Source organism: Alternaria dauci, chromosome 1, assembly GCF_042100115.1.
Source record: "Alternaria dauci strain A2016 chromosome 1, whole genome shotgun sequence".
NCBI lineage: Eukaryota > Fungi > Ascomycota > Dothideomycetes > Pleosporales > Pleosporaceae > Alternaria > Alternaria dauci.
In genome coordinates this window covers 3143909-3165534 of record NC_091272.1, presented here as the reverse complement: position 1 = coordinate 3165534, position 21626 = coordinate 3143909, and the positions used below count along the sequence as shown (strand labels likewise).

The 21626-nt window shown below is 51.2% G+C and overlaps 6 protein-coding genes across 6 annotated transcripts; 3 read left to right on the top strand and 3 right to left on the bottom strand.

The window, feature by feature from the left end:
- Window positions 1-5258: 5258 nt before the first annotated feature.
- On the top strand, window positions 5259-6042 carry ACET3X_000982 (uncharacterized protein; the record flags this gene model as incomplete). The annotated part of the gene is made up of 2 exons (XM_069448338.1): window positions 5259-5293; window positions 5346-6042. 2 exons carry the CDS (start codon window positions 5259-5261, stop codon window positions 6040-6042), a joined length of 732 nt encoding a protein of 243 aa, XP_069311224.1.
- A 1791-nt stretch (window positions 6043-7833) lies between these two features.
- ACET3X_000981 (uncharacterized protein) lies at window positions 7834-8446 on the top strand (the record flags this gene model as incomplete). Its single annotated transcript, XM_069448336.1, has 3 exons — window positions 7834-8082; window positions 8141-8332; window positions 8387-8446. 3 exons carry the CDS (start codon window positions 7834-7836, stop codon window positions 8444-8446), a joined length of 501 nt encoding a protein of 166 aa, XP_069311223.1.
- A 320-nt stretch (window positions 8447-8766) lies between these two features.
- Window positions 8767-9486, bottom strand: ACET3X_000980 (uncharacterized protein; the record flags this gene model as incomplete). The annotated part of the gene is made up of 2 exons (XM_069448335.1): window positions 8767-9064; window positions 9116-9486. 2 exons carry the CDS (start codon window positions 9484-9486, stop codon window positions 8767-8769), a joined length of 669 nt encoding a protein of 222 aa, XP_069311222.1.
- Window positions 9487-11001: 1515 nt separating this feature from the next.
- Window positions 11002-12190, bottom strand: ACET3X_000979 (uncharacterized protein; the record flags this gene model as incomplete). Its single annotated transcript, XM_069448334.1, has 2 exons — window positions 11002-11132; window positions 11188-12190. The coding sequence occupies 2 exons, from the start codon at window positions 12188-12190 to the stop codon at window positions 11002-11004; spliced, it is 1134 nt and encodes a 377-aa protein (XP_069311221.1).
- Window positions 12191-13792: 1602 nt separating this feature from the next.
- Window positions 13793-14707, bottom strand: ACET3X_000978 (uncharacterized protein; the record flags this gene model as incomplete). Its single annotated transcript, XM_069448333.1, has 3 exons — window positions 13793-14094; window positions 14146-14494; window positions 14546-14707. 3 exons carry the CDS (start codon window positions 14705-14707, stop codon window positions 13793-13795), a joined length of 813 nt encoding a protein of 270 aa, XP_069311220.1.
- A 5456-nt stretch (window positions 14708-20163) lies between these two features.
- Window positions 20164-20703, top strand: ACET3X_000977 (uncharacterized protein; the record flags this gene model as incomplete). Its single annotated transcript, XM_069448332.1, has 2 exons — window positions 20164-20380; window positions 20429-20703. The coding sequence occupies 2 exons, from the start codon at window positions 20164-20166 to the stop codon at window positions 20701-20703; spliced, it is 492 nt and encodes a 163-aa protein (XP_069311219.1).
- Window positions 20704-21626: the final 923 nt, after the last annotated feature.

Genomic DNA, 21626 nt, shown 5'->3' with positions numbered 1-21626 from the left:
GAATGTTTGGTTTGCATGTGCAACAAGTGTCGCATAGTCGAGCAAAGCTTGTGGGTCTTTCTTGGCAAGACTGTACATGCTGTATGTCATCAGATCCATGTTCATGCCTATCTCTGGATCGCGCATGACAAAGGCATTGTCGCGAAGAGACTCCATGGCGAGTGACCTCCCTGGGCCGACATTCGGGTCTGCAGCTTTGAACATGGAGCCCATAAACAGGACTCCATAGCTTGTGGTCATGTTCAAAGGCCCATCGTATGTCTCATCATAACGCTGACTTGTATTGCCATACGTCAGAGCATGTCGGACAAACACTTCAGACCATGCTGAATGTGCGGGGTCAATGGTCCCTATGACCTCGTATGAATGAACCGTGCCGGTCCCTTGGTTCACAACCACTTTGGCTTCTGCCGTTTCGACGATTGGCATGCAGCGCGCGGCCTGTAGATCTGGTACGTCTTTGAATAGTAGCATTTGTCCGTCATCCTCGTCTGGCCCAGCTGCTGTGAGAGGCCTACCAACAATCCATTTCGTAACAAATGGAATTGGCCATTGGCTGTCTACGTTGGGGAAATTCCCAGCATCTACTGGGGACCAATACCCTATCACTGCTGTTTCTGGTTGGTCGTTGGTCTCATTGGAACAACATCGTAGTATGGCGTTGGTGGCAAATGCTGACGTGTTTGACGGACTGTCGTTGAAAATCGTACTATTGAAGGAATAATAACTCTTCAAGCCTTTCAAATCGTATGAACTATCCAGAGATTGAGTGTCGTTGGAATGAGTGAGCCATGTTGAGGTGTTGGCGATTTCAGGCACTTCCTCGCATTCTAGACGAGCACGAATAGCGGATGTTGTAACCGTTACGTTGTTGGGTGATGGCGTGTTACTTGTGGAATTCGGTTGGAGAATGTTACCAAGATTGAAAGGTACAAAGCTCCAGCCATCCTGAGTCCAAGAAGGCTTAGTACCATTGAGTGATAGCTGAATGGCAGCACCTGGCAACCAACTTCTAGTAGGGTCAAGAAGGAGGCTATCGAGCACTTTGAATGGAGGCAAGGCTGGTTGAACTCTTTGAAGTCGTGATGGAGAAGTCCTCACTGTGGTTATAATCGGTACTTGCCGAAGCCCTAGCGTCCTTTCAAGAGTTGTGTGATCGGCTACGTTCGCGGCTTGCCGTTCGAAGAGCGCTGACATCGAAACAGTGACTAAGGAGCTAATATAAGCAAGCCTACTGGCATTTGAGGCGGGTGGGACCATACGAATCTGACAAAGAACACTCCCGATAGCGACTAGGAACAGCATCCAGTGCTTATTACGAGCGGCCTTGATAGCCGCTCCAGCCCAGGTTTTGGATTGGTACGTCAGACCTGCTCCGCTGGCAATCGATGTCGGCTTTTGTGACATTGTGATATAAGGCTGAAGGATTCTAAAGGTCGAATCTAACTGGTCCCACCACAAGCCAATTGCTATACTGACGACTGTGGGTGCAATAGATATAGGGGCGAATGTGGAAAAGCTCAAGCCCAACTTCGACACATCGGCTTGATAAACGAAAGCAAGCTGAGATAATCGAGACCTAGCAGAAAACGCGTTTAGTACTAGGACAGCCACAAGGATAAGGACAAGAAAGCAGGAAAGGGAGAGCAGCATGCGCAAGCGGATCACCAGGGGCTGCCGAAAACTAGAAGACCCGGAGATTGCGGAAGCTGTTGAGTACGTTGTCAGTTCTCAGCTTTGATGATTTCGCAATTGCAAACTTACGTGTAGCTGTACGATTGCCATTGTCTGCCGTATGTAAACGACCGTTCTGCGTGTAGAAAGTGTCGTTTCGCAAAGTTTGATGAAACTCATAGCTTGCTACACGATGATCATCACGAAAGGTTGACGACCGTAGTGGTTGGGACCGAAGCAACATAGCATGTCCGATAGAACTACCAGGGTCTATGCTGAGGTCGAGCGGTCGAAATGACAGCCGCGAGACCCATAGTACCATGGCAAGTAGCAAGAAAGACACCAGGAAGAGAACGGCCAAAGCGATCCCAATTTCTCGGAGTACAACAACCCTGTCCTCGGTTATGGTTGCCTGTCCTTTGACGATACTGGTAGCAGTTGCATCCGGATCGCTGAGAGCCTCACGAAGACATTCCGTAAAGAATCGCCCTTTGACTCTTGCCGCCTCAGCTACGAATGCTTCATCATCCAACATTTGCGTAACATTGAACGTATAAAGGGCGCCAAGCAGCGGACCAAGTCCAAAGAATCTAGGAACAGGATTTGTAACGTTTGGATTCGAGTAAGGGCCCTCATACCCACCAAAAGCACTGCCTGCATCTGTCGCTACGCTTTCTGCGTTGAAGTAATCTTTCCAAATATCTCGTAGTGTCATCGATTCGAACGTGGGAATATCAATCAGCGCCTTCGTGACTGGTTTGCGTCGGATGTCGTCGGATTGTATGGATGTGATGTTCGGTTCTTTGTTGTTTCCTATTGAAGTTGTAACATTACGGTTCTCCAGAGAGTACTGTGATTGGCAGAGCAATGCCTTCATGCGGAAATCGGGCGAGCGTTCGTAGGTCCGATTAGGCTCGAGTCCTGATCCAGCGGCTTCGTTCATCTCTACCTCAAAAGTCTTGGTCCATGGAGTGCTCAGGATGATGATGTCGCGGTCTGCGCATTCTTTGGAGGCATTGTGGCGTGCATATGGACTAGTTGAAGAGACGTTGGCAGGAAAAGGTATCCTACCAATAGGTAATACCCCACCCTCAACGTAAAATGAAGAAGTGTTTGTCCATAGTAGCCCTCCATTCGTGGCCGGACTGACTGCAGGATGAACAGTCATCTCGTATCTGCAACCATCGTCCGAGGTTAAGACAAAAGTCACCATCGATTCCGTTCCCTTGTACGGTCCGTGGCCCATGATATCGTAGGCTTTGTACCTCTTCGGTTCAAGATTGGCGCTCTCTAGTGCCATATCCTGGCATTCTAGGTCTGCATGAATGATCGTCGTCTCTGCTGTCCAGGAACTGAACTGAGATACCAAATTAGGACCGAGCTGAGCTATATCCGTTGATGGCCGAAATGGAAGAGTGATAGAAGTGTCCTTGATCCACGCGGAAGTAGACAGATTTCTCAATAGTGAGGATGTTGTTCTGAAGTAGGTTTCCCTATTTGCGACGATGGGCAGTTGGAAGTCGGCTCTAGGGATGGTTTTGCTAATGTCGAGCGTCTTGGTGATTACAACCTCCTCAGATGTAAGAAGTGCGGAGGACAACGGGGATATAGCGAAAAGAGCCACAACGTTGATGAGAGCGGTGCAGATAAGACACCAGCTGGTTCTGCCAATTGACTTCCGTTTGAACGTGATATCCAGAAAGACAGCCCACCATGCTCTTGGTGTCTGAAGCACTGTACCGTATGCGCTGACGCCATCCAAAGGTGCCTGGGCTAATCTTGCGAACGGCTCCGTCCTCTTTGCATCTTCGAACAGAATGACTGTCGTTTGGGTGTACAGTACTGCTAACAAGGTTGGTGTGAAGCGCCATCCGAAGAGTATCGCAGAAGATCCAGTATCTGCACCAATTCCGTAATGACGTTGGGAATACCAAACCAGTAGTGATATAGCAATGCCCAAGGTTGCGGTAGTAATCATCGGAACCAACAGAAAATACCATCGGAAAGTGGGTGGAAGCCAGCTCCCTTTGTGACCCATCGGTAATTGTGCTTGCCACTTTGTTAGTCGTCAAAGTCTTTAATGTACGCTTGATATCTAACCTGTGCATGGAGCTGAGTTATCAGCTGCAGGCCGAGCATGAGGAAACGCTCCGATGGAGGACACAAGACTCTCCGACGTTGAATTCATGGCGATCAACACTCAAACTCTAACATATGGTCTACGCATCAGAGAAGTAGACAGACGCAGACTACTTAAGCCATGCACGTATCTAGTCCATCATGCACCTGCATTTATTCTCTGCGAAAATACATTGCGGCACAGCACCACTCATTCCACTTTTGATCCATGGCGATACCGACGTAGTGGGTTTGTCGAGCTCTCGAAGTCATTGTGCAATGATGTAGTCAGCTAAGCGCCCGGGTGGACATCGGGTTTGATCCAGCGGTTCGCGCCAACAAGCCAGCGCCAAACACGCGCCGAGGTGGGAATCTTTCAAGGCTCGGTCGGACATCGAACGAAGCGAAGCTCAAGTAGGTTACTTGTTTGCTATGTATGTTACGAGAGAGACATAGAAGACGCGACAGAAAAGCAGGTTGGCGCGCGTTCGTCATGTGGGGGAAGAGGGGAGACTACCTCGGGTACCTGGTCGCTTCCTGCACGACCCTTGTGGAAATTTGCAGCGACCACTAACTACAAATGGCAAAGCGTCTTCTCATGTGAGCTTCCTAATTGAGCACCGGAACGATCAATTGGGCATGCAAAGTCCGTATCCAAAAATCATTCGCAAGACAGTGGTAGATTAAGAGGTGGAAATGAAATGTACGCACATGATTGCGAGTGCACTTCCAAGGTTGTTTCCACATCCTTCAGCGCTTGGTCATTTGGCTCTACACCCCAGGCACGTATTCACGTTGATCTCTTTTTATTTCATTCCTCTTGATTGCAAATGGCATATCTCTCTGTTCTAATCATGGATCGAGAAGGACTGGAGTATGTGCTGATTTCAACACCCCTTTTCACATTCACTTCGTTGTTTGCAGCGACACTAGGTATGTCTTCTGTCCTTGCATGACACCGCACGAGCATCATTTAACCCGCTCAGAGAATTGAGAAAGTGTTCTTCCATTTCAAGAGCTCTAATAGCACGTTGAGCTCTCACCTTGGTTACCGCACGCCTTTCTATGCTTCTCAACTCTCACTCCTGTTCAAACTCACGACGTAATACCTAGGTACCTGAATCACTGTGACCATATACAGTATGGGAAGCCGTGAAGTCAACCATTCTAGAGGAACTACACTGCATGGAAAGGAACACATACCAACCAAGAGAAAGGTCCTGCTAGCGGCCGACGTAGATGTGACAACGCCCAGCTTCACCAATATGCCACAGAGCAGCAACGACCTTTCGACGCGCAATATCAAGCAGACTCGTAAGTCAGAACTGCAGAAAAGGGTCTATAGAGAACTCGAGGAAGTTTTGGAAACGGAAACGGAAAATGATCGTGTGAAGCTGCTTCGTGAACAGGACAAAAGCTTGGTGGGACTTCTCTCGAGGAAGGTTAAGACGGAACCGACATTAAACATGTTGATCTTCGATTTTGAGAAGAAGCGAGAGAAGTAAGGAACTCCATATTAACACCACCTTAGAGGTAGATACTGACGTTTTCAGTCCTCCCGATTTTGTCCCCAAGCAAGTGGATGCGGGCGATCTGCAGGCTGAAGGTGTGGAAATCGAGCGATTTAAGATCAGCCGAGCAGGACAAGACACTCTCAGCTTCAAACGGAAGATCGGGGATGCTCGACGCGAAGATCCTACTCGACCTGTCTTGAGCCGTGCGCTAACCGGCGAACACTGTGTCTTTGTATGCGATACAATCATGGAGGATCCGACCGTCGACACGATTATTTACGAAGACGACATAGACGGCAGCACGATCGCACGCTTTGTCGCTTGCATATCGCCTGCTTCTCGGTCCATCTTGCCTACTCACGATGTTGTCGAGATCTTGGACGTTGGTCACCCAGGTCTCCTGGCCACAGAGATAGAATGGTCTATGGACAAGCTGGAAGATCTCTACATGTTCGCACATGTCATGAGAGCTTTCGATGTTTGCGATATGGTCATTGACCGAGTTTACGAGGAGCTACATCACCCCCAGCAGAACCTGAGACGCTCCACAACTGGTGTGACAGCGGCGTTCAAGCTTCCGGATATTAGTCCTGCGTTTTTGAACTTTCTTTGGAGGCACGATAAGAAGGGCTTTGAGTTTTTCACCGACATTTTGGTCATGGCAGCTGAAGACACTCTCGAGTTGCTGAAAACGTCTGGGCTCGGCAGTTGGCACAGCAAGTCAAGCGCACGCTAATCGAGAAGCTGGAGTCTGACACGGTATTCGAAGTGAGCAAGAACAACGCAGCCGCAATTTGTTCAAACCACCATCATCACGAAGGCTCAGGAACAAGATGCTACCAGTCAAACGTACCTGAAACGCTGTCAATAATCGCCAGCGCCTCGGGAGAGCTGATCAGCCCACCACCAACACCCAAGAAGCGAGTCGAGCCTCCCAAGCGCGAACAGCCGTCTAATAATTGTAAGAGGAGGAAGCTATGGGCTAACAGTGTAACCTTCCAGAAGACCGAGCATGGGGTCCACAAAGCGCGTGAGGGTGTACGGTTTGAGTCGAGCGAACAGAGCAAGTCAAGGCTCCGGAACACTCAACGAGAGCTGCATGACGACTGGAAGGAGTACATGAAGGTCTCTGACTCTGAGAGCCTATCAGACGATGAAGACTGCAATGCAATCATTGTTCGTCTTCCTGAGGTGTACAGCAAGGCTCTCGATCTCTTCCGAAGGAGCGCTGGCAGTCAAGGAGAACCTTATGTATATACCCAGCTTTTCCCTGGCCCGAAGCATTGGAAGAAGCGTACTCAAAACTTAGATGGTCTGAAGTATCGCGACAAAGGAATGAATCTTGTCAAGGACACTGCGGAGTTGCAAGACAAGAAGGTAGCAATCATCAAGGAGAAATTGCAAATGCTTCGCGACAGCGGGAAGGCTCGAGGACGGTTGAAGGCCGTGCCTGGGCTGGCAAGTAAGATTGTTAAGATGACGGACGAAGCTGAAGACGGACATTAGAACCTGGACACCGGTCCAATTGCGCGGCGACAAAGGGAGTGGTCGCGCAAGCCAGAACGCTTCCAGGTGATGGCGTCTGGGCTGAGGGGATGTTTACACAAACTAGAGCACCTCATGCCACTGTAGGAAGTCAGCGTATATCAGGGGCTACCTAGACTATGAGCTTAGCAATTACCACAGCAGTTGTGGTCCACCTGCATGAATTGAGCAGCCGGCCACGAGCACAAGATTATTTCCGTGCACCTGGAGAGGACGCTTATGGAGCTGGTTCAGAGTGGTGCAATAGAAAACGGTGAACATAGTAGTCATGTCGGGTAGATGCCGTCGGCCAAGGGGCGACGACTGAAGGGGCCTTGATGTTCTCGTTATGGAGATACCCGTGGACGTATCCACGTAGTGCAGGTGGTCATTACCTACCTAGGGTCTCGGTGGTTTACGCGCGTATTATGGTATGGCCAAGGGATGTGGAGTGTCGGTCAGACCAGTTTCAGGAGTCTAAGCCATCGACCTTCCATTCAGCGTTCCAGAGCACTTATCTGATGTTTTGCGGCGAACGGCTAGGTGCTGATTGAGTCAGGTTTTCCGCGTTCTTGGCCCCACAACCCATGCGCCAACGTCATCAAGCCTCGGTCAAATTCGTGTCCCCTTCATTTGAACCTGTTCGTGTCCTAGCCCTACAAACAAGATCAATTACAAATACGCCTATACAACAACTGCCGGTTACTACACAAGCCGTCGAGAACATACCAAGGCTGCGACAAAGCTGAAGCCACAAATGGCGAAACCGCCACATATGTTACCCCGGAATACAGCCGGTGGGGCAACTAGGCGAATTAATCAAGGAGATTGCGGCGTTAATTGTCAGTTTGGCGTTAATCGTAGGTCTGTGCGAGGTATATTGATGGTACTCAGGTACATGTTTATAGTATAAGTATATACTTATTTGCACGTTGTTTCCCGTTTTGATATTCCAGCTTCACAGCACATCGCTTCAGTATACCGCTTCGAAACCATCTTCAACATGCACTTCACCATTCTTGCCTCTGCATTGCTTGCACCCCTAGCCGTTATGGCTGCTCCAGCCGATCTACACAGCAGATCAGCCGCACTTGAAGCACGCCAGGCGGCTCCTGTAAAGCCAGCACCATGCGAGCGCGTGATGAACACGACCGAGAAAGAGACAAAGAAACGCGCTGAAGCCTTTGCCCAAGCCTTTATCTACAAGCAAGATATCAGCGAGGCGTTCGAATACATCTCGCTGGACTATATCGTAAGAGAATTGTGACGCTTGCAAAAGGATTAACGGCGACTAACCAAACCTTGAATAGAACCACAACCCCGCCGCGCAGAACGGATCTGACTCTGCCTGGAACCTTCTTGCCCCAATTTGGGCTGCGCAGAACATTACCCCGACACGTACAGCTTTTGAAATGCCGCAAAGCTGGCTCAACTACCAAACTCAGGGGTTTGGAGAAGTTGTTGACCGGTATCGTTGGGAGGGCGGATGCATTGTCGAGCACGTAAGTTTCGCATTTGTGCAGGAACAGAATCTTTACTAACTCCGCAACTTTTAGTGGGATCAAGGCGAGGTATTCCCAGAACGCTTGGCTCAGAAGGCCGAGGATTGCGATTAAAGGGACCCCCGGGCCCCTAGACCAGAGAGATTGTGTACATAGACCAAATTGAGATTGTAATACAATATGGCGTTTGTGGATTTCAGAGTACCATCACAGAGTTAGCAAAGAGAATTTCTATGTCTATTTCACATTCATCAAACGCCGCGGCGCGAAAGTTATCCTCTCAGATCTTTGACGGATCACCGCCTCCGTGTATGGGCGTTCTTTCTTAACATCTCCAAGCTCGCTAAATCAGCCCCTCTTCTTCTCCTACCCTTCCAGGTATTCTGCTGCATGACTAGCATATATCTTGTACACTAACTGGGCCAAGCCATCGCTCACACATCGATCATGGCCTTCCCTTTACCTTCATCCTTGACGTCGCATTCAGGCCGAAGCTGCTCCTCGGATGGTCTAGCGCTTGCATCGATGTATGGCTCCGCGTCAGCGTCGGTATCGAGGTAGTCCTCTCCGCGCAACAGACTGTACCGCTCTCCACCCTTGTTTGTCTCCCTGGTCTGTTGGGCGCCCACTGTGAAGTTGTTGTGGCAGTTAGGGCATTCGTGCACCTCGGGAGCAGCAAATGAAGACAACATTGATCGAGCCTTGAGAGCGAAGAAGTAAAAGTGAACGAACCTAACAAGATGTTAGCTAATGACCTGCTTACCAACCTTCAACACCACTTACATATTGACGATCATAGGGGCTGTTGTATATCCTGCCAATAGGCCATATCCCGGTGCTCCCAGTTCGCCAACCTCGACCGCCCAAATCGGAATGAGTATGGCCAGATACACGATACCCGCCAGCCCGTCTAGAATAGTGAATCTGGGCCCCGGTACAGTACCGCGCCGTCGTTGATGGAGAATGCTGACAGCAGACGCCACAGCGGTCATGACGAGTGGCACGTAGCCAAAACAGAAGGCCGTTACATCGCGGTGTGAGTACCAGTAACGAGACTGGAGGGATACGACTGTCGTGGCAATGAGGAGAGGTGTTGCGAGGGCGCTGGTAAGGAGGGTGAGGATACGTAGAGGGCGTTCTTGAACCATAGTCATCTTAGGCTTTCGTGTTTCGGGGTGCAGGTCGAGGTGAATAGTGTTACTGTTTGATAGAGATGAACGGTACTGTATAACGAAGAGAAGTTGAGCCTATTAGCCTGACAAGTCCAGTACGAAGTATAAAGCTGTCGCACTGTCCCCCAGGCAACAACAAAAGTACATGTCGCAGCTGCATTGAAGCCGCGTATACACACATAACGCCTTGTGGCACTGCCATCCAATTGATCCATCTCTTCGAATCGATAACAAAAAGGCCCAGCAGTAGCATGAGACAGCCGAATCCTGCGTCCCCCGAGTACGGATTGTGACCAATCAACATCACGAAGGGGGTGGCTGTGCTGGCTATATTCGGTATAGCGCATGTGGGCTGTTTACTCCGGTCCTGTTTGGGCCTGCTACTCGGGGCCGTAGCGCATGGATGTACGGTTTTTGAGAAACTGCCTTGTGAGACGGATTACTGATTGTTGCTATTCCGTCTTACTTTTTTAGACTTTGGAAGAGCCTTAACAATACTAGTGCGTCTATTCTATTGCCGCGGTTGCGAGGGAGCTTGTTTGGGTACGCTCCTCAACATCCTTTAGTGAGGGCCGAGAAGTCGCCCTTGCCAATGCTTGCGGCATGTCATCTGAAGCCGAGAGTAAGAAGACCTGTGGGCAACATCGGGGCAGACAGGCAGCGCACATCTTCAACATTGTTGAAACTGGAGAAGCGCAGCAGACTAAGAGCGGCTGTGATGAGCGCATGAACGGAAGAAAGCGCGATATGCGTGAGTCGTAGAGGCGGTGGGCCTGACCAGTACCACTTTGAGCTCCGAGCATTCGCGACCGATCAGCAGGTTTGACATTGGTAAAATCCTGGATGACTGCATCAACGCACGCGTAGTGGTCGACAAGATAGAGTGTATACGGTCTCTCGTCGTAGTAACACTGGTGTAATTTTAAACATACCAAGGAGGAAAGAGCTTATCGGAACACGTTTCCTAACTGGGCCAATGACGCACTTTTATCGATAAGCTCGCGTCTTATCCATGGCGACACGGCGAGGCAAAGCCGACCGTCCCGATGCACATTGCGCGAGCGAACAACTATGAAACACCAAACTCACAGATGCTACTCAAGCTGATACAACTGACCGATAGTTGCCAGAGATTATATTTTAACCTTCGCATACGATAGGCGAATCGAAAACCACAAACCTCATTCCAGGAACGCGTCCAAACCTAGCGTCCCTTTCGAGGTGGTCGCTTGTGATTCCTAATACCTCGCCCTCTTACATCACTCGCCGTCCCCGAATGGCAATGGTATTCTGGAATGGAAACACTTTCTTGGAACAATCTGACCGGAGACTAGCTGTGGTAGGATAAGTATGCTTGTAGTTATGCGCCATAACATCACAGAAGCTTCAAGTGTGGTACGAAGTGGCTTGCAACTAAATTCAGATATATACAACTTGCGCATTCTACCAGCCATATCCCTCTCAACAGTCATATCAAAGACTGGACCAGATAGCAATCTAACCGCGGGTCAAGGTGAGTCCGTAAGCAGAGAGGATCTCGTTGACGGGCTGGAAGTAGGTGGTACCACCAGTGTTGCAGTTGCCAGAGCCTCCGGAGGTGACACCCTGGGCTTGAGCACCAGAGTAGACTACAATTCAAGTCAGTATATATATCACATCAAGTCGGTAGAAGGTATTGCTTACAAGAACCGCCAGAGTCACCAGGCTCAGCGCAGACACTGGTCTGGGTAAGACCAGTGACACGGCCCTCGGCGTAGGAGACACTGGCCCCCAGAGCGCGAACGGCACCGCAGAAGACACCAGTGGTGGAGCCGGAGCGGCAGATGCTGGATCCAACAGCAGCAGCAGTGCTGCCTGACACGGGAAGAGTGCTGCCGCTGTAGTTGTTGATCCTACCACTGTAGGTGTTTGCAGTGGTACCGCGAACGTAGGCGTAGTCTCCGTTTCCTGGGAAAACGGAACCCGAGAAGGTTCCGATGGCAACACCGGAGGTGGTAGAGGCAGAGGCGCCGGCAGTACCGCAGTGGCCAGCAGTAACGAAACCACCGGTGACAGAGAAGCCGACAGAGCATCGTCCACCTCGGTTGATAAGGTAGGCATCGCCACCACGGATTGTGGCAAAGGTGGTCGGGAGAGCGTCGACGACCTTGACCTCGAACTCAGACTCGGTCAGACCGACCTGCTTGGCAAGCTCCGCAGCCTCAGCAGTGCTGTCGGCAAGGGCCTCTAGCACGAGCTTGTTGGCGATGACGTCGACGTAGTAGGATGCGATTCCGCTGGCAGCCTCCTCGGAGCGCTTGCCAAGGGCAGCCTCAATGTCCAGGTTGTCAAGGGCCTTCTGGGCCTCCTGAAGCTTGGAGAGAGGAGTGTCAACGACCAAGGCGGTGGCACCCGCATCGGTAACCTCGGATGTCAAGGCCTCGTCAGTGACAGCGACCTTGAGCTCGCCGTCGACGAGCCAGGCACCACCGAAGGAGCTGCCAGCCTTGGTGCGGAGCTGCTCGATGACCTCGGTGGCCTTGAGCTCGCGGGCAACACGAACGTGGGCCTGCTCAGCGTCAAGTCCCAAGTCACGCTTCATGGCAGCGAGGATCTCGGGGTGGAGGCTGTTGGCAGCCGTGGTAGGGGCGCCGTAGACGATAGGCAGGAAGACTGCCAGAGCAGCGAGGAATCCGGTGAGCTCCATTGCGATGGTGTTGAGAGTAAGAATGAAGAGACGAGGCGTCGATGTTGCAGAGGCGAGATCCTAAGAAGATGAGTCTGCGGCACTGATGGGGTGATTCAACTTGGACGAGAACACGCACCCATACTTATACTTGGTCCAGCTTCAGCGTTGTGAGTTGCATCACACCCTGACCATCACCATCAAGATAGAGTCCTCACGTGGATCCGGCGCTACGAAAAGTCTCCTTCCTCATCCGCCACCTGGTTCTGTTGCGCGATCCAGCGGTATCAGAAAGGTAGTCCGTAATAGGCACTTCACAAGACATCCAAATTGCATCAGCAGCTATCAAAAAGATCTCCTTCCTCATCGGCCACCAGGTATCGCTACGTGTTTCAGCAACGTCGGAACGATGATCCCCGAAGGGCACCTCACAAGACGTCTATCCATGGTGTTAATCCCCAAAAGGCACCTGACAAGACATCGGCCGCAGGGCGTGACTTCGCGTCGAAACAGTACTTGTTGACAGGAGACTGATCAGACTGCATGCATCCCTACGCTACACCATGTCAGGTAACCTAAAAGGAAGGAGGTTGAGATATCGTAGATCTCCAGTAGCATGGAATCTTACAGTCGCCGGGGTCATGTGCTAGCCTAAGGCCATCACCCCGCACGGACGAATCGTAGATGGAGAAGCCCTACACACCTCTTTACCATACCTTCCCAATTGAACATGCATCCCGATGCCAAGAGCCAAGACCTTTATCGCTTGCAATATCAAGGAAACGTCTAGTAGATAGGAGCTTTGCCACGGCTTTTCTGATTGGCCAACCCCGCATAGCGCCATCTCCGGGCGTTCCATTCTCTTGGCGAAGGTCGAAGGTATAGTCGACCCTGTCCTTTAGTGTCTTGTCGGCAGCAAGTCCGACCTATAGCAACGGCTATGTAGCATATCCGCAAGGATGACGCTATACACGAGTGTAGATCCTGAGAGGCTGGATTGCGGCAGGATGCCCGCTTTGGCCGATCCCAGGATACGCAACGTCCATCGCCTCCCACACGCTCTTCGAGGCTAGCGAAGTACTGGATCGAGCATCTTGTGATGTGCTTCAGTCAACGCCCTCCAGGGGAAGCGGCCTTACCCGCAATGATCGACCGGTAGTCTTTGGGCGATGCCGTGCCAGGTACGCTCTGTATATTGCCCGGATGAGAATGAAGACGATACGCTGGAGAAACACCATAGTGGTTGATGATGCGACAGCTTGACGGAAAGCTCGCACATACGAATTGGGAAGTTGTAGACATTGATGCATTGGTGTGCGCTTCGCCAGGTGCGGCGGAAGGAACTTTGGAAAACCCCACATGGACCCATTGCTGTGCGGGCTGCGCCGCTGTGGGCTTCACCTTATCGCATCCTGCTCGCATCCTGTTCGCCACGTCGGCCTATCTCGAGATGGTCAGGTCTGTCCTATATCCCACAAGGACCAATCAGATGTGAGACGTGAAGGAATATGGCCAAGCTTCTATTAACAGTAACGGTCTCTCACTGCCTGTCTTCACACCAGTACAGCGAGCTTCGGTTGCATGTCTGGTCACACGGTCGTCTTATCTGAAGCTGGCCATCGGTTACATGTAGATTTTGTGGACCCTGGCCATACTGGCTACTGGAGAATCTTTTGAATCTTGCGAAGCTTTCAAATTTGTTCTCTGCAGACTTTGAGCGCCCGCCACATTAGTAGCGGCCATAGCAGCATCATCAGGCGGTGGTTGTGGACCATCTGCCATATGGAAGCAAAGAGAAGCGTCGACGAACCTGACGTCGTCATCAGTCTCTGGTCTGAAGACAGTAATCTTGGTGATGATCTTCTGGCCGAGCTGTGCTTTGTGCTGCATAAGCAGGTATGCAAAGGTAGCACCGTTCGGAGAGCCTGTTCTGTGTTAGTCTCTGGAATTAGTTCTCGGCATTGGAAGGAACCCACCGAGAAGCGCGTGGCCTTGATCCGTAGTAGCAGAGAAGTTAGTCCCAGGCCACTCGCTCAGCTCGGCCCCAGCGTCACGTAGACAGGAAGCAATGATCTGGTTCGTCGAATCGTTGGAGATGCCTATCATGAAGAAGTAGCGAATGTTCTTGATGTTGGGGTTGTTGCGAACCCAGAACGCCCACACAATATCTGAAAAGGCGCGGAGCTGGGGAAGATCGTCTCTGTTAGGCTCTTTAGTACCGCCACCCCAAAGGCTCTTAGCCGAGGCTAAAGCACTCTCGAGGAAGAGACCATAGATGGCGCCGCCTTTGGTATTGATGCCAAACTCGAAGTGTGCCTTCGTTGCCTGTTCAACTGTTAGCAAGAATGCGACCATCGTGTGAAGGAGGAAACTCACGCGGTACTGCTTGTCGTGACCCGGGACGCTGTACCATTGGTTGATGGCCGCAATCTGGTTGCCTTTATCATCCCTCTTCTCCGGATCCCAATGTTCGACCCTATAGCATTGGTTGTCTCCACCTTCTGACGTCGGTCTCCCGTCCAGCCCCAGAGACCGCATAGCGTGCGAAAGGTGCCAATGCTCAGAAAAACTGCAACTGAACGCCGATGGGTTAGTTTCTCGCCAGTACCAGTCACGAAGTTCAGTCATGAGATCGCTGTTGTACTGACTCGCTGCTGATGGGGGTTCGTGAGTGTCTCTCAACTGACAGCCTGCGACCTGATCGGAGCCTTCGAGGCCACACATCAGGGCACCGCCTTTGGCTGTGCACTTCTTCCAATCCACCTCTGTAGCGTGATCGTCATCCCAGAAAGCGACGGTAGGGCGTTCTTCGTTCAATTTACGATTAGTCAGAGCCGGGATTGTGTTGCTGAAACTGCTTTTTGAGATGTATGTGGAGGACGGCGGAGTTTCGAGAGTTGCTGCGGTAATTGAACATGTGGTAGCGATGATGGTGAGAACCAATGTTAGCCTCATTTTCCCAGCCGCTGGAAGAGAACATGAGAGAGGCGGTGCTAAAAAAGACATGGCTGTAAGCATGGACATGGTCCAGCAAGCAAGTAAAAGGATAGCGCCCGTTTTGGAAATGTCGCAGTGACTCAAGAGGTGAATGAGCAATTTTGGAGTGTCATGGTCCACGCACGTCTTCCCCGTCGCAACAGAGCCGAAGAAGAAAGTACAATGGTCACCAAAGCATATTTGTCCTCTTGTTGACACTGTGGCCATCCCCCACTGACTGGAGCGTTTGTGACGAGCATGGATTTCCCAGAGGACACTGTCACAATTACCAATGTTGGATGATTCCTAGAGCTATAATGTAGTCAGTCACCCGCAATAATTCGTATATGTATCCTGGAGAAGGTAGGATGAGAGTTGCCTGCAGTTGGACATTGGATGACTTCCTTGGTACCAACAAGCATAGTCAACCTCTCTGCCTTGCCATTGTAGTTGCCCACGATTGTATGGTTCAAGCTCCCGTTCAAGCTCCCCAGACGCTACATCGGCCTGAGATATGTAAATCATCCGCAGGTGCGAGAGATGGTGGTTCGTCCATGGTGTCCAAGGCTACAGGCAAGGACGTGGCACGGGAAGACCTTATCCCACAGAGGATCTTAAAGCCATATGAAGACATCTGAGCACAGCGGAAGGACTGCCCTATCCGCGCATAATTATCTTCAGGCCTAACGCAGCGCAACAGATATCGAGTGGCATTCGGCGTGACGCGTTCCGTAAGTGGACATTGGGTGTGGTGGCTTGGTACTGAGGGCACGAAGCTACGAGCTTGCAGAGGTGTAGTAGAGAACGGGGATATTGAGTAATCTTGTCATTTGCAGGACACCTTGTCTATGGGAGTCAGTATGGACATGATAGGTTTGGGGAGGCTTTTGAGCGAAACTGTTCTACACGCGGTCTAGGACAGCGCTGGCCATGTGGGTTGGGTGTGGTTGCAGAGCATAGAAGCTGTTGCAACCCCACCCACTGGAAAGGAGAAGCTGGAGTCTCTCGCGCAGACGACAACCGACGTAGTGTGATTGCGGCAGTCTTGACAATGGCGTGTCTGGACGATGAGGTGTGGAGAATTATGCTGTCAGGCGCGTCCCTAACGCGTTTCAAAAAGTGGGGCGTTCGGGTCGTTCTTGCACTTCCATCTGTCTCACCTCACCATTTGTCTCGTCCGTTGCCCTTCATCACTATACGGCCGGTACCATCAACTCGACCACTCTTGCGGTTTCAATCATCCGTATTTATGTCTTCTTAGGCGTTCCTTACCTCTCTAAACGCCCACTATGTACAATTCCCTCATCTGCTGCGGTTTCGCGTCTCTTTGCTTCCATCGCATGACGTCCGGTCTTACGTTTGCTGTAAACTTCAAACAATTGGAGTGTGTTTCCTTTCGCTGGTTTGACTTGATCGAATCCTGAAAGGGTATTCACGTCAAGTAACGGTCAGGTCGACTCATTGTGTTTGTGCCCTCCCTTGATCATGTATTCTGACTTTAATATATATCCATCCTACATTGGGTATGACCATTAGACTCGAGAGAACTCATAGGCAGAAGATCAAGGCACCGTGGCCTTCCTAAGAGTATTAAAAGTAGGCATTGAAGCTAGCAAGAGTCGTCGAGGAGAGTCACTTGTCGACCATTGCAAGCGTTGATGAATCTATCTGAGCATCTCGTCTCAGTACTACATGGTGAGTAGCTGGCTGGGGAAGAAAGGGCGAGATGAACAATCCAGTCTCCGCGAACCATGTCTGGCGGTATGTAGCTGCCCGATCTTTCACTCGGCGCACTGGCCACCCATCTGCCTACGAAGATTTGCCTCTCACCTTCTCGCGCATCCCTCATGGGCCCTTGTTCTCACCAATCTCCTAGCGCGTTTGCCTAGTTCCTTTGTTCTATATGAGTCCGCTCTCCTCTCGTACAGTCTCTTCCGCACTACACAGTCCACTCGCTCTTTCTACTCCATCCTCAACCCACATACCTCCATCGCCCTTTCCACCAGCAGAGCAGCTACGAACGACGACTGCAGTCCCAGAAGATGCGGTTCTATCCCTTCGCACTGCTGGGATTGGCCTCGATTGGTAGCCATGCCAGCAGTTCCTCATCTATTGGAGCTGTTTCCACTACCGAAGGCTCTTTGCTTCCTAGAGCGCCTCAGGGTGTACCAACTGATCCAATTTTGATAACATCATCTGCACGCGGTACTGCCATCAAATCTTCGGTCATCTACAGCAAACTGCCAACTTCCTCGAGCGCTGTTCAGCCAGTCGTCTCGAGTGTCGTTGCACCAGTCGTCTCGAACGTCGTTCCGCCAGCTGTCTCGAGCGTCGTCGTTCCGTCCCACCAAATCACAACATCAGCGCAAGATCCTGGGAAGCCTTCTTCTGTGGTCTATAGCAGTCAGTCGATACCTCAGGTTACCTCGTCTCACTTGGAACCTTCAGTACCAGCGCCTGCTCCACCACCTCCAGCTACGTCATCCCAGTGGCTATCCTCAGTACAAGCACCGGCTCCACCTTCCTCTGCAGTTTGGAGCGCTCCACAAAGCTCTCAAACTGCATCGTCTCAGTCGGTGCCAGTTCCAGGTCCCGCCCCGCCATCCTCTGCCGCCTGGAATACTCAATCTACCTCCCAAGCTGCATCGTCCCCATGGGTATCTGTTCAACTACCCTCCGTAACCTGGAGCAATCAGCCATCTTCCCAAGCAGGTTCAAGTGGTGTTGCTCCATCTCAAACTGCATCTTCACAGCTGGGAAGCTCCGCTACACCATCCTCTGGGATATTTATTGCACCATCTTCCAGGACTCCTGCTGTACCGTCTTCTGGGACTTCTGTTGTAACGTCTTCTGGAACCCTCGTTGCCTCATCTTCTGGGACCTTTGTTGCACCAACTTTGGGAAGCTCTACTTTTGGTTCTCCTCCAGCTACAACCTCCTCAATCGCGGGGTCACCGGCTTGGTCGAGCGCCGCAAGCAGCTTTGTTCCACCTTCTGCCGTCCCAGCAAGCTCATTTATTGCCTCATCCGCTGCCTCGTCCTCTAGAATGGGGAGCTCTCCAGGCGGCTCTGCCTCCTCTTCCAGCGTCTGGAGCAATCCCACTGGTAGCACTTCAGCAGCCGCATCTCCGGTGCAATCTGCTAGCTCTGTGTCTGCTCCTGGCTCATCAGTTCAGCTTTCTGGTTCGTTCTCCACGGTAATTTCTACTGTTCAAGGTAGCTCCGTTGCACAGATCTCGCGTAGTGCAACCCCAAGCAACAACTTGACGTCGGTCCTGAGTAGTAGCACTTCAGAAATTACCCCGATTATCTCTTCTGCTACTTCTGGTAGCAACAACCTAACGTCGGTCCAGAGTAGCAGCACTCCAGGAGCCATCGTCATTCCTCCTTTTTTCATTCCTCCCATTATCATTCCCCCCGGTTTCTTGACCAAAAGCACCCCAGGAGTTACCTCGGTTATCCCTTCTGATACTTCTGGTAGCAAAACCCCTAGCAGCATCAAGCCTTCAATCTCCATTGGAACTCTGAGTAGCAAGAATCCTGGTAGCATCAGCCTTACAGACTCACTTGGAACACCAACTGCCAGTACTCCCGGCAACATCGATCCTTCAAAGCCGGTTGGAACGCCTACTGCTAGTACTCCCGGCAGCATCAACCCCACAAAATCAATCGGAACGCCAACTGGCAGCACCCCAGGTGGCATTAGCCGGGTCCCCATCGGGACACCGTCTGGCAGCACTCCAGGGAGCATGAGTCCACTTCCCGTCGTCACCTCGACCAGCGGCACTCCGGGAAGAATCATTCCCAAACCGACTGGAACTCAGAGCAATCAGCCCCCTTCGCCTACCACGACGGGTTGTCCTGAACAGTGCGGGTCCTTTGACTGGTGCAAAATCTACTGCCAAGGATGGGTTTTCCCCCGGCCGATCTATGAACAGCCGCCAAATGAATGTTCGCTGCCCGAGAACTGGGTCTGGTGCCACGCGTGGTGGTTTGGCCCGGTGATAATCGACGGTAGTGATGGCGATCCAGACTCTCAGACGGACAGCGACCCCGGTTGCAAAGACAACGACTGCATTGCTGAATGTGCTTCGTGGAGAATCATGACCTTCTTGTTGTTCAAGCGGCCTATCTGTCCTTGTATTCCAAAGAAGTGTGACAGGGGTGGTGATAGCGACAGTCCGAGCGATAGCGACAACGACGATGGTAAGGGACCCAAGCCCAAGCCAACGTCATACCCAAAGCCCAACAAACCAGAGTGCAAACTTCTCGGTTGCGGCTGCGGGTGGATGGGCTTGAACTATGGACCTGGCTGCCCTGGTATCGACTTCGAGCTAAACGTCCCATGTGGTCTCTTCGGGTGTAACCCCTGCGCCTTCTTTGGTAGTTGCCCAGGTGCTGAGCAACCTGTCAACGCCATCTTAGGCTATGGCGGATACTGTCGAGGAAAAGGATGTACCCCCTGTCCACCGGAGCTCTGTAGTCGTCCGGGATGCACGATTCCGGGAGGTTGTGGACCGAAGCCTGGCCCTGCGCCAACTAAGCCCCCGAACGAACAAGATCCTGATGAGTGCGAGGACAGCCAGCGCACCGTCATCACTGAGCGGTTTGTCATGTGCACAGAGGGGTTTGATATTTCGGCTTTACCTTCGAGCTCCCGGCGTTCCGGTAGCACATCATCTACGATGATCACATCGGTATGTGTACCGTTGATCGATGCCACTCAGACCATCTGCGGGCCAGCCATGGGATTCGATACAACCACAACAAAGACCGGGACCAACACGCTCACCTCCGATGCTCCAGCATGCACTCGAGCGCCGCTCTCTCTCGATGATGATGAGGGAAACAACAATCCCGATGATTCATTGTTTGAGACGAGCATATATGCCAGCAACACTACGATTTTTGCAAGTTCGACTTCCAAGCGTATCTCTAGTATGACTTCGAAGGCATCATCGACCTCTTCGAAGGCGTCATCGACCTCTTCGAAAGCGCCAGCACCAAGTCATACCCCCATGGATAGGAAGGGTCATTGGAAGGTGAACATCAAGCAGTATATGTGGGACGACTATTCCGAGGTAAATTGGCAGCTGTTCGATCCCAACGGCTTCGAGGCTGGTAAGCACAATACGCATGGAAACGGATTCAAAGAGATGAAAGAGTACATACAATCCGTCAATCGTCCTTACGAGGACTCCATGCCTTTCGGAGTCGACATGACCGTCTTACAGCGTAAGTAAAACCATCCAACTTAGTCTTTCTTGTACTAACCTTCTCCAGCACATGACCACGATCATTCTAGAATCAGATTTGAGATCAGAAAGGAGGTCAACGGCTGCGCTAAATGTAAGCCTAGCATGACGACTGAGGACTACACCGAGAGTCAGCCGTTTGAGATCGATTCCTGCGAAAAGTCTTGCAAGAAGAATGGCAAATCTGGCCCTCTAGTAGCCCTGTCAGATCTATGGTGCGATGATCTTAACACGGCGGACTGGGAACTGATGGCCACTGGCTGGAAACGCGTATTCAACTGTGGGTGGAAGGGGTTTGAATGAAGCTTCCATCGTTCCTGGTTTATGCGATATGTAAATGGAGGTTTGTTTTGCGTAACTAATGAAGAGTAATGAATATCTGAATTTTGGAAGCGCAAGAAATTACTGACTTGAATGTCGATCATCACATAGCTCAGACTGTGAAATGGTTGTTCGGAATGGAGCGTGCCAATACGACAAGTTTGGACAAGAGCTCAGACTTTTATTAAAAAGATTGACATGCTTCTAAGTTCTCCTCTCTTTTCTGCTTCTTGCCTCACTTGATATTCTCTCAAAGGGAAATTTGGGCGTACCGAAGACCTATGAAAGACATTGTGTAGAAGTACGTCATCAGACGTGGGGGGTTTGTAAACGTCAACATGACGGATCGCGACTTGGTCCAAGGCTGGTTCTCCGTATCAACACATCCCCACGCACTGCATAGGATAGTAAAGCTTAGCATTGGCGAATAGATATAGCTTTGTTCAAAAGTTGTCGCCAAGTTGTTTTTGAGCACCCGCCGAGCCATTGAGATGGCGTTGTGTAGTTGTGCCTGATCGACGGCCCTAACCCCGCATTTACCAACCACCTTCCCGAGGTCTTCTCAAGCGACAAGCATATCAACCCTTCTTCTCCTGTCCCTTGCTATCATCCTTTTTGTCTCCATCCTTCTTCGATGTATCGCCCTTTCCGCCGGACGTCTGAGGAGCTTGTGCGCCAGCACCGGTATTCATGAACGCGTCGTCGAGTTGGTCTACAAGGGAATCAGCTATGAGAACATGTGAGATCGAACACAGCAGGCGTACCGGACATCTTGTGGTATGCAGAGAGAAGCTGAAATTGGGGTAGAGTTGGCTAGGAGGAATGTCTCTTGGAAGAGGAAGAACAGAGGGTGACCAGACTTTAAAGTGCGGGCTTGCAGTAGGTACTGTCTTGTGGTACGACAT